Consider the following 17,484-nt stretch of genomic DNA (forward strand, 5'->3'; position numbering starts at 1 on the left):
ATCCCACATGCCACAGAGTGGCTGGGCCCATGAGCCATGGCCGCTGAGCCTGTGCGTCCGGAGCCTGTGCTCCGCAACGGGAGAGGCCACAACAGTGAGAGGCCCGCGTACCACAAAAAAAAAAAAAAAAAAAAAATTTAAAAGTTAACTGTGTATGATGACAGATAGTAACTAGACTTATTGTGGTGACCATTTCACAACATATACAAATACTGAATCATGATGTTATACACCTGAAACCAACATAATTTTATGTCAATTATATCTCAATAAAAATTTTTTTGAAAAAGACTCAAATGCTTCACAAATAACATGTTCAATTAAACAATACCACAAGAATGTTTTGTTTCCATTTAAAGCTCAAAACATTTATACCTAGGACCACCAATCTGCTTAGAAAAAAACAATTTGCTTTTTCCCTATCATACATATATCTTCCAAAGAATTTCAAAGAAATCTCCCTGCATGAATTCCTAAATGAAGATCTCTATAAAGATTTTTAGAGAACTTATACAGCACTTATACATGCATTATATTTCACTGGATTCTCAAAATAACCACATGTAGCCAAGAGAAGTATTACCCACTTACAGATGAGGAAACTAAGGCTCAATGAAGTTTTAGAGCTCACAAGAGGCCAAGCCAGATTTCCAAGGTCACTCATTTTCCTCCAAGTCCTGTGCTCTTACATATACCACATGGTGAGCAATCAATGACTTAGGGTATTGCCAATCCTCAAAAGGGCAACTCAAGAGAGAGGGCACATTATAATACCAGAGCTCTATTTTCTGTTTTGCTCTCAAATATATGCGCTGCCTCGAATAATTCCTCCCAAAAAAGGTGTGAGTGTGTAAACAGACAGACCTATAGATAAAGCACATATGGCAAACTGTTAACTAGTGGATCTAAGTGAATAGTTTACAGATGTTCATTGTACTATTTCTTGCAACTTTCCTCTAAGTTTGAAAATTTTCAATATACGAAGTTTGAGAGAAAAAAACTACCTGCTGTCTTTGTCTGTTCTTTCATTTATGAGAGGAATCCATCGACTTGTTACCTAAAATGAAAATTAACAAGAAGTAAGCCACGATGAGGATCTTCTTTGAAAAATACTCTACCTTGACCCCTAAAATTCTAAATTGAGGATCAATTTTAAAAGTGCCCCCACTGAAATTTAACAAAATATAGTGAAAAAATGTCATACATTCATACCTTATCAATAGAATGCTTGTTGTTAACAGCATAAACTATGCAGATAACGTTAGCCTACAAGAAAAATTAACAAATTGATGTCATTTTAAAATAACACAAAAGTAGCATTTAATTACCAACTAGCTAATATATTTGGGCCAAAGAAAGAACAAAATTGGAAAACTAAAACACTTAGCATGCCTCTAAGAGGAAAAGGTTCCAAAGGATTTACAGCAAAAATACATTCTCAAAGTCAGCAGTAACAATAAAGAACTGAAAAAGTCCTCTTGGTAAGTGAGAGAATGAAATGGTAGATACAGAATCATCACTGCTTTCCCACAAGAAAACCTAGAACTATTTTTTTTTAACTTACCTGTGATATTTCTTGATGAAGTTGTTCATCACTCTGTTCTGCTTCTACAAATGACAAAGTCAAAAATTTCTTTTCATATTTTAAACACTTTCATAAAAACAAATGGCCAAGCTAAAATCCATATGACACCCATCTAACATCCCACAAAACATCCCTCACCCCTCATGTCATTTACATGGTGTAGTGCCAGACAAGTGGCAAAGACAAGGGCAAGCCAGAGAAAACAGAGTTGAACTATGATAAGGAAGCTGGCTGGCACTGAGAGACAAGTCTACATGAAGATAACTCAGGCAAGGAAGAGCAGAAGGCATTGTGTGATAAATCTGGGCCGCATCTGATCTAGAGTTGAGAAGGGACTGGGAAAAGAGATCAGAAACCCAAGTGAGAGTCAGAAGCCCAAAGAGTCTATACACACAGAGTCAAAAAGCCAGGTGAGAATCTGGGCAATATAAGCTTAAGATCTAGACAGCAGATAGAAGTAATCTTAACCAGGCCTCAGAAGCAAAACTGGACCATGATAATGAGTCAAGAATTCCCTGGGGACTTCCCTGGTGGTCCACTGAGTAAGAGTCAGCACTCCCAATGCAGGGGGCCCAGGTTCGATCCCTGGATGGGGAACTAGATCCCACATGCATGCCCCAACTAAGAGTTCACGTGCCGCAACTAAGAAGCCCTCATGCCTCAACTAAAAGATCCCAAGTGCCACAACTAAGATCCCAAGTGCCACAACTAAGACCCGGAGCAGCCAAAATAAATTAAAAAAAAAAAAAAATTCCCTCACTGGCCCATATCTCTGGCTAGAACGGATCTCAATGGGTGGATATGCCTATAATCCCACAGGTGCAGGGGATAGGTGCAACATATAGCTAGAATGGAGAAGTAAACAAATGAAGACCAAAGCAATTGTTGACATATTAATTTAGATCACTTTACGTTAACTGTTTCCCCCCAAAATGCACGTTATTTCTGACATACAAACTAATATCACAAATGAGTACATGGTATTTCAATTTATGCTAAAAAATTGGCCATATTTTAAATATCTTCTCAAATGTTGAGTAATCAACGTGTTAAGGCCTCAATTCTAATACTAAAGTGAATCTAAGTATGTGGCTACACATATTGAAAAAGAATAATTCTGTAAATAAAGCTAGTTATGAGACTGATTGTAGCAGAAAACATCCAACTCCCCTCAGCTTCTAGTACAGTGCTGTCCAACAGAAATATGATACAAGCCATACATGAAATTTTTAATTTTCTAGTAGTCACCTTAAACAAAGTAAAAAGGAACGGTAAAATGACTTTTTAATTTAACCCAAAATAACAAAAATATTAAAATTTCAATATGTAATCAATAGAAAAATTATTAATGAGATATCGTATATTCCTTTTTTCATTTTCTAAATCCACTTATATTTTATACTTAGAGCACATTTCAATTTAGACCAGACACATTTTAAGTGTTCAACAGTCATATGTATCAGACTGCAAAGTATTTCACTTTTGGAATATATGGAATACCAGCTCAGCAAAACAAAGTATTACTAATGCAGTTATACCCATTTTAAAAAATAGATTTCATTTTTTAGAGCAGTTTTAGGTTCACAGCAAAACTGAGTGGAAGGTACAGAGATTTCCCATATACCTCCTGCCTTCATATATAGCTTCCCCCAGTATCAACATCTCTCATCAGAGTGGTACACCTATTACAACTTCCCTTTCTTTCCAAAAGAAGTCCCAGAACAAAGTAAAATAATTTAATGACTAAAAAGTAAAGTAGTAGTGTGTAGAAAAACTTTACATTATTAAAGGCAATATAGATGTGCTTCCATTATCATATACTGTAAGCAAGATGATAACTGTTTTAGCTTTTTTTTTTTTAAGGACAAAGTCTGACAAATTAAAAAACAAATTTAGAACTCAAAAATTTTTCAAATTAGAACGCTTTCTACATCATCAGAGCATGCCTGAATGTCTGATAACAAAATTAACACAGAACTTCTCTTTGCAAACATGCAAATTCAAGGAGGGTATCATTTGTCTGGTCATTTGCCATCCCTCCTTCTTTTTCGTTATTACAGAATCCAACTTGGTAAATTAGGGACAGAGAACTGCTTTTCGTGGGGTGTGGGGTAACACAAAAATAGTAAATGATCATTTACTGCTAGAGAAAAGGAACACCCCTCTTAAAACATTTTTTAAAGCTCATTTAAGTACCTTTTTAAGGACTATTAAATTAACTCTACAGCTTCACCTACAAGAAGACATTCACTACCTGAGTAATCTACAATGTGCGTTGGAACTCTCTCAGGGGTGACGTCAGCTGGAATGGTGATTTCTTCTGCCCGGGGAGGAACCTTCATTTGCAAACAAATATAAAAAAGGAAAAACCTTTGAATATTATCAATCAAACTTGTTAACAGATTATGTAAATTTATCCATATATTAGCCCCTTTTGCCAATACTTATCTTTACAAGTATTTATTGTACTTTTAAATGCTTATTTTTATGCTTTACCACAGATGCAAATATATATGAAAACTATATGATAAAACATGTTTTTAAAAAAAACATGCACATTTATACCTATGTGGGCACAGGACATATTAAGGATACTTCAGCTCCTAAATTAATTTGGTGTTTAAAAATTAGATTTTTTAAATGTAGTTTTCATTCTATTTTGTTGAAGGCTTAAGATACTCTGCAAATGAAGACCTATGTTAATCTAAAATAATCCTCAAATAAATTAATAAATTATCAAAATCATTTCTTCTAGAAGATAACTGGCTACACAAGCCTTATGCTTAATGACCCTATTACTTAGAAAAACTCCTTATCCACGCCCAAAAGGACTATGCTAAAATGACAATTCTGGACTTCCTTGGTGACGCAGTGGTTAAGAATCCGCCTGCCAATGCAGGGGACACAGGTTCAAGCCTTGGTCTGGGAAGATCCCACATGCCATGGAACAACTTAGCCCGTGCACCACAACTACTGAGCCTGAGCTCTAGAACCCGTTAGCCACAACTACTGAGCCTGCGTGCCACAACTGCTGAAGCCCACGTGCCTAGAGCCTGTGCTCCACAACAAGAGAAGCCACCACAATGAGAAACCCGCGCATCACAACAAAGAGTAGCCCCCATTGGCCGCAACTAGAGAAAAGCCTGCGCGCAGCAACAAAGACCCAACACAGCCAAAAATATAAATAAATAAATAAATAAACTTATAAAAGAATTAAAGAAAAAATAAAAACAAAATAAATAAAACAAAAAGACAATTTAAACTAAATTAAACTATCATAGAAAACTTTTAGGTATTATAACCTGAGTGATCCTAATTAACGTTACTGATTCCACACACCACATATGAAAGTACACTCCATTTTACAAATTAAGCTATGATTTATTTAACTATCTTATTTAAGAGAAAAAAAAAGCAAAAGAAACAATGAGTGGGACTTCCCTGGTGGCGCAGTGGTTAAGAATCCGCCTGCCAGTGCAGGGGACACAGGTTCGAGCCCTGATCTGGGAAGATCCCACATGCCGTGGAGCAACTAAGCCCATGTGCTGCAACTACTGAACCTACGCTCTAGAGCCCGCGAGCCACAACTACTGAGCCCGAGTTCCACAACTACTGAAGCCTGCGTGCCTAGAGCCCATGCTCTGAAACCAGAGAAGCCACCCAATGAGAAGCCCGCGAACCGCAATGAAGAGTAGCCCCCGCTCGCCACAACCAGAGAAAGCCCGCACACAGCAACAAAGACCCAAGGCAGCCAAAAATAAAAATAAATTAAAAAAAAAAAAAGTAAACAATGAGTGGTCACATGGCAGTTGTAATTTTTGAAATAACTACCACGTAATACATCAAATTCCTCTCTAAACAGCAAAATTGAACAGATATTCCTAATTAAACAAGAGTAAAGAAATGATAAATGTAAACCGTGGCACTAATAATACCTACCATGTGAAGAAAGAAAATAAAAAGAAATAATTTTCATCCCTTTTGCATTGATCCCATTCCTCATAACAATATCTTAACGTTACATAAGGCCTTAGCCAACAGTCCCCCATACTGGAACTTCCAAAATGTAATAAATAAATACATTGCCAGCAATAACAAAACCACCTAACTTTTGGCGGCACTCTATTATTACTAAGCTTATCTCATTTGAGATCCATAACAATCCTTTGAGGTAGGCAAAGGTGGAATGAATTAGATTTTTTATTTGTAAAATGATGCAGGTGGATAATATTTGAGGTTTTCAAATATGTGTGTCAGAATTCTAGTGGTTCTAATGCCTCAAAGACTGGGGAGTGTCAGATGGAAGGCAAGCGGGGAGCCAGACCTTTTACCCTTACTTCAACTAAAGGAATACTCCATCTGTTCTATATTTTGGGCTTATGAAAAACATTAAGAGAGGATGATACAGCTTAGATATCTCTAACATCCCTTTCAGCTCCCATTTTACAGATGAGACAACTAAGGCACAAGATGACAAATGTCCTAGCCAAGATCAAAAGTAAGAAACACAAAGGCCTTACTTAGTGAACTCAGAACTAGTTTGACTCTTTCTCCTACACTATATTTCAAAGATGTCTTGTAAAAACTACCACAAGCCTTTCTAAAAGTCATAACTATCAGAAAGAAACCACATGCAAAAATATATTCTATTTAACTCAATTTTGATAAAATTTAAAAAATTTTAAATATAGTTAAGAAATCAAAATGTTTACCTCTTCTGGGAATTCTTCACTGACCAGAGACATAATCAGTGATGTCTTCCCAACTCTAGCTGTGAAAAGAAAGAATTACTTTAATAAAGTATTTAGATTCTACATAACCTCAAATTTAGCAACCACACGGGGAAGTCTGTTATTTGTTACCTAAAATCAGAGGCATCCAAATTAGCATGTTTTAGTACAATACTTAAATTATATCTTTTTCTTCTGCTTAGTAAAGTTACACATATTCATTGTTTAAAACAAAAAATTACCAAAATATATAAAAGTAAAAATCTCCCATAGTATCCCCCATTGTTTAACATATGTAGTCTCCCAGATTTTCCTACACTTATATTTAACATAATAATAATTTACCACAGTAGAATCAGAGTATTTATACTATTTTGCAATCTTCCTTTATCACTTAATTATGTAGTTGGACAGTATTCCACATCAATATTTTTAAATCTCCTGGGACGGGGAAAGGGAAGGTTATTATTTAATAAATATAGCATTTTCGTTGAGGATGAAGAAAAAGTTTTAGATGTAGAAAGTGGTGATGGTTATACAACACTGTGAACACATTTAATGCCCCTGAACTGTACACTTACAAAAGGTTAAAATGTTTAACATTGTCTTGTATAGTTTATCACAATTTTTAAAAATAGCAATAGTGCACTTTATATTAACATTTAAAAAGCTTCCTACATTATTTTTGATAGCTGTATAAGAATCCATTGTATGATGTCATAATTTATTAACGTAATTTCCTAACAATGAACAGTATTCAGATTTTCACTTTTATAAACAATGGTGCAATGAGTATTTTTACAGGATAAATTCCTAGAAGTGGAACTCAAGTTAGCATGCATGATCTTTTTTGTTTTAATAGACATTGTTAAATTAGCTCCAAAAAAGAATAAACTAATTTACATCCTCACCAATAGAAGAGCAGAGTGCCTATTTCTTTATATTTTTACCTCATTTCTTTTTTAGGGTATCATATTTAAAGGGTTAGTAAGAGCAAAGATACTTTCCTGTTACATTTTCTAACCTAGAAATTTTTTTTAATGCACAAACTTAAATTCTTAATCTTCTTGCTAAAAATTGACTTTCATTCCCATCATTTTCTGATAATATAATTACTATTGCTAGATATTCAAATGCTTATCAACTAAATCCTCTTGTGATGCTAGAGGAAAACAGTCCACCTGCCTGTTAATCTCTGCCGTAATAGAAAATTATAGATTTCAAAAGTCAAGTCTAGGGTTTCCCTGGTGGCGCAGTGGTTGAGAGTCCGCCTGCCGATGCAGGAGACACGGGTTCGTGCCCCGGTCCGGGAAGATCCCACATGCTGCGGAGTGGCTGGGCCCATGAGCCATGGCCGCTGAGCCTGTGCGTCCGGAGCCTGTGCTCCGCAACGGGAGAGGCCACAACAGTGAGAGGCCCGCGTACCGCAAAAAAAAAAAAAAAAAAAAAGTCAAGTCTAAATATAAAAGAACTGGAAAATGTTAAAGTTAAGGAAAGTCACATTCCTTTTCTAAATGACTAAAAGAAAGGATGACTAAAAATACCAGTCAAAGGACTTCCCTGGTGGCGCAGTGGTTACAAATCCGCCTGCCAATGCAGGGGACACAGGTTTGAGCCCTGGTCCGGGAAGATCCCACATGCTGCGGAGCAACTAAGCCTGTGTGCCACAACTACTGAGCCTGTGCGCTAGAGCTCGCGAGCCACAACTACTGAGCCCGCATGCCACAACTACTGAAGTCCACGCACCTAGAGCCCGTGCTCTGCAACAAGAGAAGCCACCGCAATGAGAAGCCCGTGCACTGCAACGAAGAGTAGCCCCCGCTTGCCGCAACTAGAGAAAGAAAGCCTGAGCGCAGCAACGAAGACCCAACATAGCCAAAAAATAAATAAATAAAATAAGTAAATTTATTAAAAAAAAATACAAGTCAAGTCTCTGGAAAAATGATGACTGGCTAGAAAAGAGAGCACTGGTCAAAACAACTTAGAGGGTGTGCTGCAAACAAGCAGGTGCTGCAGATGGAGGGCAGATCAGATGGTTAACAGGTGTCTTCTAGCTCTGACTTCTTCAATCTTTACAATTTACACGTGTAAGAAGGCTTGGGCCTTCTTCAAGTGGATGACAATAACATAACATCTCCCTGAGTCACAGAATCAGGAGCCCATCATCACAGAACTGCTATAACCTAGTTATTGAAGGCAGCTTATCCAGCTCCCCACAAAAATTTTAGATGAAGAGCTAAGGGACCCAGCCACAGTGATTTTCTCATGGTCTCACTAAGAGAATAACCCATCTCCTGATAGCTAAGCACTATTCTTTCTCTTTCTTATGCCAGACATTAACAATTATTGTTAACACAAGTTAGTAATACAGAAAAGGAATGGTGACCACAAAAGTCAGGAAGCACCCCATACACAAATACTGCGTAAGTTAATTAAAATATTCAGATTCATTGGTGACTAATCCAGCAACTCTGGCTCAATTTTTTTTTAAACTTATATTCAGAAAATTTCAGACTTACAGAAAAATTGCAAAAATAATTCAAAGGAGTCAGGTCTATCCTTCAATCAAATTCCCCACACGTTGAACAACACAGGTGTGAACTGTGCGGGTCCACTTTGACACAGATTTTGTTTTTTCAATTGCAAATACTACAGATCTTTGATGTGGAATCACAGATCTTTGATGTGGAATCACAGATACAGAGGAACACAGTAAACAGTGGGCCAGCTATAAGTTATACAGAGATTTTCAACTGCACAGAAGGTCAGTACCCCTAACCCCTGCTTTGTTCAAAGGTCAAATGTAGTTACCTTAAAATGGGCCAAGCCACCGTCCTCTTATTCCAGATACTTAAAACAACAAACCTTTTAGAAGATCCAATGCCTGTACAATACCTGTGACCTTTGACCTTCTGGGCCTTTCTGGCCCTAGGAGAGATGTCTGCTTTTTCCCTGGTTATCTCCAAAATCTTACAACTATCACCAGCACAGATGTTCCCAGAAACTTTTCCATTTCTGAAGAACTCTCCTGGATATCTTATACAGCTGACCCTTGAACAATGAGGGGGTTAGGAGTGCTAACACACGCACAGTTGAAAATAGTGTTACTTATAGTCGGCCTTCTGTATCAGTGATTCATCTGTATCCTCATCCCTGGATTCAAGCAACTGCGGATTGTGTAGTACTGTAGTATTTACTATTGAAAAAGATCAGCAGATAAGTGGACCTGCAAAGTTCCAACCCATGTTGTTCAAAGGTCAACTGTACCTGTCTACAATGTTATCCTTGATCTACTAAGTTAGGAATGGGAAAAAATGAATCAGATACTCAATAATCAGATACTCAATAATCAGATACTGATAATCCCCTTTTTAGAATTACCTTTTAAAAATTTTATTTGTATCCTACCACTCAAAGGCCCTCATCAGTTTCAGAAGAAACCTACCTACCTTTGAATCCTTAACTCAAAATGTTAAACAAAATCTTCAAAATTAAATCAATCAACAATATCAAAAAGCCTATTAGTTTCCAAGACAGCAAAGGACTTGTTTCTCCTTAATCACCATCACTCAGGATCCCTTAGCAAAATGCAGGTCTTCAACAGGTGTTCTGTGTTACCTTTAAAGTTCTCCCTCACCATAATCTTTAAAATGCATCCATTCTTCCTCATCTCTCTTCTTAAAACTCATTACGACAACCCTTTTCTTGGTCATAGTCCCTTTTCTGCTTTTCTCATGGACCCTCTGTATCCCCAGTGATATTTTCAGAAGAGAAAACCAACGTTCTGAGGAAATCTAGATTTCTCCACAGCTCAGCTCCTCACGGCAGTTCTGGCTACCTGCAGCAACTCCTGCCAAAGCACAGACCTGTCACCATGTCCATTCCAACAGGGCAGGCCTCAGAGACAGGAAAGGAAATGGCTTGGAGACGAGGCACTGTAAAGACGGCAACAATTAAAGAGTTTTACTTATGCTTGATCATACAGACTTACAAGACAGCAATACCAAAGAGTAGGGATAATTAATTTATTTGTATGATACTACCTTTCAAAGTGTGACATTTCTACTCATTCGTATCCTGCCTCATTTGTTAAAGAATCTGAGGCAATTTAGCACTCACTACAATAAAACAATCCCATGTAGTTTCTGAAGTAATTGTATAATAAAAGGTCTTTTAAAAAATCAAAGAACATGAATCTCTCCCACATAAAAATCCAAGAGTGATTTCCTTTTTTAAAACAAGTTCAAAATTAGAGCAAGAGAGAGAGATTACAGTGAATTTGGGAAAAAATGAATGAGCATGTTTTCATTAGTACCATTTTGGGTTTCCTTTTGGAAGAGCAGTGAAATGACAGCTGCTTTAACTAATAAAGGATTATACAGATGTGATTGAGTTTCAAAATGCTTTGGTGAGGAACTTCCCTGGTGGCTCAGTGGTTAAGAATCTACCTGCCAATGCAGGGGACACGGGTTCGAGCCCTGGTCCGGGAAGATCCCACATGCCGTGGAGCAACTAAGCCCGTGCGCCACAACTACTGAGCCTGCGCTCTAGAGCTCGTGAGCCACAACTACTGAGCCTACGTGCTGCAACTACTGAAGCCCACGCACCCAGAGCCCATGCTCTGCAACAAGAGAAGCCACCGCAATAAGAAGCCCGCGCACTGCAACGAAGAATAGCCCCCTGCTCACCGCAACTAGAGAAAGCCCACGCGCAGCAAGGAAGACCCAACAGATCCAAAAATAAAATAAATAAATAAATAAATAAAAACATTTAACCAAAAAACAAAAAAATGCTTTGGTGAATCTAAAGTAGGGCTTTTTTGCTTAAGGCCTACCCACCTAACCTTGAGTGAGACTATCAAAGAAATAATGAAGCAGCAAGTTTAAAATTAAAGTTAAAATAGGCCACTTTCAAGCTAATTTTAATTGAGAAAATAAGTGAATGTCTTGAAGGAAAAAATTTTAGAATATTAAAATTTTAAGACTCTTTAAATAAGCCTATAATCAAAAAGGTTCCTTATGGGAATCCCCTGGCAGTCCAGTGGTTAGGACTCCATGCTTTCACTGCCGAGGGCTCAGGTTCGATCCCTGGTCAGGGAACTAAGATCCTGAAACCCACGCAGCACAGCCAAAAAAAAATCCCTTATGACAATGGCAGATGAGTATAAACGTTGCATATTTTTAACTACTCCAGAAAATAGAAATTATTTCCATAAAGGAACATATGCCAAGCTCTTCTCTAATTATTGTACCAATTAAATTTTATATTTAATATAATATATACTATAAATATTTTATATAGTACAATTTTATGATAAATATAATTAAATATAATAATTATATATAATATAAACATTTTAATATAAATATTAATATGGAGGACAAAAAAATTATCCTTTGTTAGCCAGACATCTGATGGTCTCTATTTCCTCTATTTTGCCTGAGAAATATTAAAGTGATCTATAAAAATTAAAAGCATGGCCACAATTATCCCCAAGGACAGAAGGCCTTCTGATTCAGTTCAACACAACATGCTACAGTTCTGTCTGAAACCCCATGCTTCTAAGTAGGTCATTCATGGGAAGCATAATTCATCATTATAGAACAAATTATCTAGATTTATCCCAGCTAAAAATTTGTCTTTTCATCACATCTTTTGAACATCTACTTCTAAATGACAGCAAATTCTTAATATTCATGAAGTGGAAGTAATATTCCCTGGTTCCAATTGCCATCCTACCAGCCATATTGACTATTTTTCTTGATAACAAACACGCCATGCTTCAAGTAGCAAAGGCATCTACCTACTCCTCATTTTTATCTGCTTCTTTATTAAGAAGCCTTGCTGGCTCGTCTTAATTTATTGTAATTAGAATACACAGGGAGGAGGAGAGTAGCTATGAAGTTGTATTTTTAACTGGAAAATTTTAGCATTTGGGGAAATAGCTGAGCATTGTTCCAAAGGAAAATTTCATCAACCATATGCAGACAACGTGGGCTGCAGAAGGACAAATGCTATGGTCTATCCCTCTCCTTCAAACTACATCAACACTAGTGCCCAACTGGTGCCGGCAGAGCAGAAAAGACAGCAGAGAACAGGTCTCAGTACAGATGTAAGGATGATGTAGAAGAGACTCTCTATATGAATAGAATAGGCTATGTAGAATGGACTTTCTACGGCCAATCACCCAGGTACTATCACCCAGGTGATAGTAGGTACCATACTGCGTTGTGTTATCACCAGACACAGTATAATTGAAACTGGAGCAGTTTAATCTTCAAATATCATTCTAACAAAGACCAGAATGGAGAGCAATATGGCTTTAAAAAGATCATAGAAAGTTTTTCTCCAAAATAAATGCTAGCGTATTCCTGAAGTGTCTTTGACTCTTATACCTAAAGAATCTTTCTCTAACTCCTTTAAACCTCCAAGATGGCCTCTGGTGGTTCAAGGAGAAGCTGACCTCTTTTGGCAAGGACTATAATTCCTGGCAGCCAAGACATGAACTAGACATGGCATTGCCATTATAAGTCACTGGTCTACTTCATTGCCACAACACAGGAATCTCCCCAACAAAATAAAGCTAAGAACATGGACAAGAGACTGGATGAATGCTGCCCCTTCAAATCCTAACAATAACCACATCAGACCAGATTTTAAGAAAGGAGAATGATCACATTTTTATGACTAAGAGGAGTGGTTTGGAAAACAAGGAAAGTCTAAATAAACTAAACTAGCTTGAACTCGTTCATTCTTTCAACAACTATTTGAGTGCCTACTTTGTGCCAGGCCTACTCTAGGCCTGGGGAAATGGCAATAAACAAGACCAATCCCCTACAAAGCTTACCTTCTAGCCCAAGTAACAACAGAAAAAAGTGAACAAATATGCAGGGAAGTAGGGATAATGCCTGGGTCAGGGCCCTCTTATAGAGAAAGCAAAGTAAAGGAGAGAGTAGTACAAGAACAAAGCAAGGGCCAGATTGTGAAGGACTCTGCATGACTGCATTAAAAAGTTTAATGGCCTCGGGACTTCCCTGGTGGTCCAGGGGTTAAGACTCTGCACCTCCAGTGCAGGGGGCATGGGTTCGATCCCTGGTTGGGGAACTAAGATCCCGCATGCCTCACCGTGCAGCCAAAAGTTAAAAAAAAAAAAAAAAAAAAAAAAATTGAATGGTCTTTAAGTGAAAGTGGAAATATCAGAGAATTAAATGGGTAACACGATCTGGGATATTTTTTAAAGATGACTCTGTCTGCTACATGGAGAACGGACGAAATTAGAAGCAGGGATACCAGTTAAGGAGATATTACAAAAGCCTAGGCCAGAGCCAACCAAAGTGTGAGCTAGTTTGGCAGAAGTTTCGATGATAAACCAAGCAGTTAGACAAACTGCGTAAGAGATACCGGACTCATTTAAAAAGAGGATAACAGTTCCACTTTCTTAATTAATTTGACCAGAAGACAAATATATCTCAATTTAATTTAAAAACAAGACTTCACTAAAACTAAGACTATCTTGTGTACTTTTTTTTTTTTTTTTGCAGTACGCGGGCCTGCGCCACCAGGGAAGCCCCTATCTTGTGTACTTTTAATGCAGCTACAGGATTTAGATAAAAGGTTAATAAGGCTCATTCCTCATATTATAACAAGGACATCTGTTAAGCATACTAATGCAAATCTAGTTAAATGCAAATTCTGGCCAACGAAACTGACCATGGAAAGTTATAACCTGAAGAACTAAGTTTCATGTGGTTGAATTTTTAAAAATTTTTAATTTTTTGTTTTGTTTAAAGAATGGTAATTAACTTTTAATTTGGCCTGAATAGCATTCAATATGTTCAATAATTAAGGTAAGGTGAAGAAGATACTTAAAATACTTTGGCTTTCTCTGCAAATAAACACCTTAAAATTTATAGACAGCCTAACTTTTCTGATCTAAGCAGTCAACAGACATTCAGCAACCAGTTAGCATTAAAGCCTGGCTGGCTCAGAAGCCAAATTCTGGATGGGTCAAGAAAAGATCCATTTCACCTCCAGAGTACAGTATAGGTTAAGCCAACAGAATGTTGAAACTGCTCACAACTGTTTGGGAGCCTCAGTGAATGAAGCTGCTGCTGTGTGGTTCAGGGACGGACACTAACAGCAATAAAATGTACTGAAGTGATTGAGAAAGAACAGGCTTTACAACAACTCCAGAGACGATGCTCCTTTTTCTTTTCGTTTCCTATTTCCCTTAGTTAACCATCTTAAAACTACAAATGAATTATTATGACTTCTTCCTTAAAAAGTGGTTTTCCTGAGCTTCCCTGGTGGCACAGTGGTTAAGAATCTGCCTGCCAATGCAAGGTAAACGGGTTCGAGACCTGGTCTGGGAAGATCCCACATGCTGCGGAGCAACTAAGCCCGTGCGCCACAACTACTGAGCCTGCACTCTAGAGCCCGTGAGCCACAACTGCTGAACCCACGTGCCACAACTTCTGAAGCCCACGTGCCTAGAGCCCATGCTCCGCAACAAGAGAAGCCACCGCAATGAGAAGCCCGCGCACCGCAAGGAAGAGTAGCTCCCGCTCACAGCAACTAGAGAATGCCCGCGCGCAGCAACGAAGACGCAATGCAGCCAAAAATAAATAAATAAAATTTTAAAAAGTGGTTTTCCTGATAAATCTGTGTATCAGACCAGTATCAAAATAGTTTTGGTCACACTTATTGTTTACCTAGCATTTAAAGTACTACAACTAGGCTAAGTAGCTGTCAGATGTTTACATTAAATCTCAAAAAGTAATGCTTCAGTCATTTCCCCCCAGAATACAACCCTTTACTATAACTAATTAAAATTATATATTCCAAATAAGTGTAGCTCTTTCTCATATATTTTTAAAATTTATTTTATTAATTTATTTATTTTTGGCTGCGTTGTGTCTTCGCTGCTGCGCACGGGCTTTTCTCCGGTTGTGGTGAGCGGGGGCCACTCTTTGTTGAGGTGTGCAGGCTTCTCGTTGCAGTGGCTTCTCTTGTTGCGGAGCATGGGCTCTAGGCACACAGGCTTCAGTGGTTGTGGCTCGCGAGCTCTAGAGCACAGGCTCAGTAGTTGCGGCACACGGGCTCAACTGCTCCGCGGCACGTGGGATATTCCCGGACCAGGGCTCGAACCGTGTCCCCTGCATTGGCAGGCAGATTCCCAACCACTGCGCCACGAGAGAAGCCCATTTCTCATACTTTTAAATGTGGGAAAAAAAATCACGTATATAAACTTGGCCTAAAGTTTTCGGTATCATCCTCTTTAAGAAAAATGTCTTCCTCAAAAACGAAGGCTTTCTCTTGTGTCAAGTTTCTCCCTATCTAAAAACTCTCACATATACACTCTTACCAATTCTATTATTTGCTTTCAATTCATCAGAATATGGCTTGTAATTTTTCTAACAAATTTTTAAGCCTTTTATGTATTTCAAAATAAGTAATACTGTTAACCTTTTAGCTTAAATGTCCTAAGGCTGACAATATATCTCACATATGTATAGCACTTCAATTCAGATGTTTTACAGACTACTGATTATATGTAATTGCTCCCTATATTCAAAACTAAAACCAAAACAAAGAATTTTTGTTTAAAAAAATTTTTTTTATCCATCAGTTTTTTAAGTGGGACATCTACTCACTTTCCCTACCTTGCTCCAAATGCATCAACAAGAATCATATTCCTGAACTTTGTCAAGGAAGTCCATGCAAAACACAGATTGACACATGTGTTGTTATAAATTAAAACTAAAATTCACAACTGCAAACCAAAAAGTAAACTGTGTCTCGCTAAGCTTACTTCTAAATTCTGATTCTAAAGGAAGATTTCTACAATAGCAGGTGAACAGAGGTTTCTATGAACAGCAAAGAACACTACAGAAGAGGGTAAAAATGTGTTCGCTTCCTTCGTTGGGAGTGCATCACAGTGACCTGGAGGGGCTACTCTAGAATGAAACGGGGTTTAGAATAGAAAGCTTCAAAACAGCAAAGTCAGGTCATTAACTAATGTACTTTTAAAACAAACGGTCCAGTCCTCCCCAGCCCACTTTCTTATTTTAGTCCTACCAATTGAGTCATGTAACTTGAACAATATCAAGAAGTCCCTGCTGTTCTGTCCCCAAGTCAGTGAACAGAAGAAATGTCTCCTTTATTACATCTTCAAAAAGTGAAATCTAAGAATCTCTGCGGGGGAGGGGGGGGAGTCTCACGTGTGCCCGTCATTTTTAAATTAATTACCAAGTAGTTATGAAATAATGTTTTAAAAGATGGGGGAAACTAGGCTTTAGGATAACAATAATTCTCTCAACTTAAGGACCCTCCCCATTTAAGTATTCATTCATTGAGCACTTGTATAACTTGAAGTTGAGAGTAAATTTTTGAGGAAACATCGAGTGTACCTGGAGTTATTCCAATGCAAAGAGCAAATACCGCTTAAAATGCTCCGTGCCTTACAGTCAATGCCTAGAGCGAGGGAACACCGCGAGCGCAAAAACATGCAGACACCTGACCTTGCCCACAAGTCGAACAGTTCTGCACCCCTCCCCCTAGCTTCCCCGGGAGCCAGTTCACGCCATCCCAATTGGTCAGTCTGCCTGTTCCAGCACCTGCCTGGCAGGAACAAGGGAATCTCCACGGAAGACGAAAGGGTCTGAGAGGAGGCGGCCTCGGAAACGCGGAGGCCCGGGAGGAGAGCATTCCAAGAGAAAAAGGAGAGGACCTTCGGAGGGATGAGGCCGGGCGGTCAGAGGCTAATGGCGACACGGCTTGAGGGTGATGACGGGGGGACAGAGGACGGGAGGGCTCAGGAGGGCCCAGGTGAGGTGAGAGATCGAGGGCCGCCTGCGGGCAGCCGAAAGGGAAGAGCGGAGGGGCTGGGAGGCCTGGGGGCGCGGAGGTTGGGCAGTGGGGCGGCAGGGGCTGCGGTGGCCGCGGCCAGTCCCGGCCAGCCCGGGCGCGCGGACTCACGTTCTCCCACCAGAAGGATCCGCACGTCTTTCTTCATGTCTGCGGCTCGCAGGGGCCGGCCTCGGCCCGCACGCATGGAGCGGACTCCTCTCGCCCGGAGCGCCCAGCCCGCGGCGCCACTCTCCCCACGCTGCCGGCGCCGCCTGCGAGCCTCTCCCACCGCCCCGCCCGAACCTCGGCCTCCCGGGCCCG

At 39.0% G+C, this 17,484-nt stretch overlaps 1 protein-coding gene across 6 annotated transcripts in view; it reads right to left on the reverse strand.

Annotated features, from left to right (window-relative positions):
• Positions 1-17,484, reverse strand: part of RHOT1 (ras homolog family member T1) — a 71,403-nt gene that overhangs the window by 41,524 nt on the left and 12,395 nt on the right. For 4 of the 6 annotated variants that reach the window (XM_059996495.1, XM_059996499.1, XM_059996498.1 and 1 more), the window contains exons 1-6: positions 17,293-17,478; positions 6,298-6,356; positions 3,840-3,921; positions 1,565-1,608; positions 1,213-1,266; positions 1,005-1,057 (exon numbers count right to left, since the gene is read on the reverse strand). In XM_059996495.1, coding sequence (XP_059852478.1) covers positions 1,005-1,057; positions 1,213-1,266; positions 1,565-1,608; positions 3,840-3,921; positions 6,298-6,356; positions 17,293-17,368 — 368 coding nt within the window. In that variant the 5' untranslated portion in view covers positions 17,369-17,478. Of the gene's footprint in view, positions 1-1,004; positions 1,058-1,212; positions 1,267-1,564; positions 1,609-3,839; positions 3,922-6,297; positions 6,357-17,292; positions 17,479-17,484 lie in introns of those variants that run through there. The other 2 variants (XM_059996496.1, XM_059996497.1) reach the window with 2 other exon arrangements.

This window comes from Delphinus delphis, chromosome 19 (assembly GCF_949987515.2).
Source record: "Delphinus delphis chromosome 19, mDelDel1.2, whole genome shotgun sequence".
NCBI classification, from domain to species: Eukaryota; Metazoa; Chordata; class Mammalia; order Artiodactyla; family Delphinidae; genus Delphinus; species Delphinus delphis.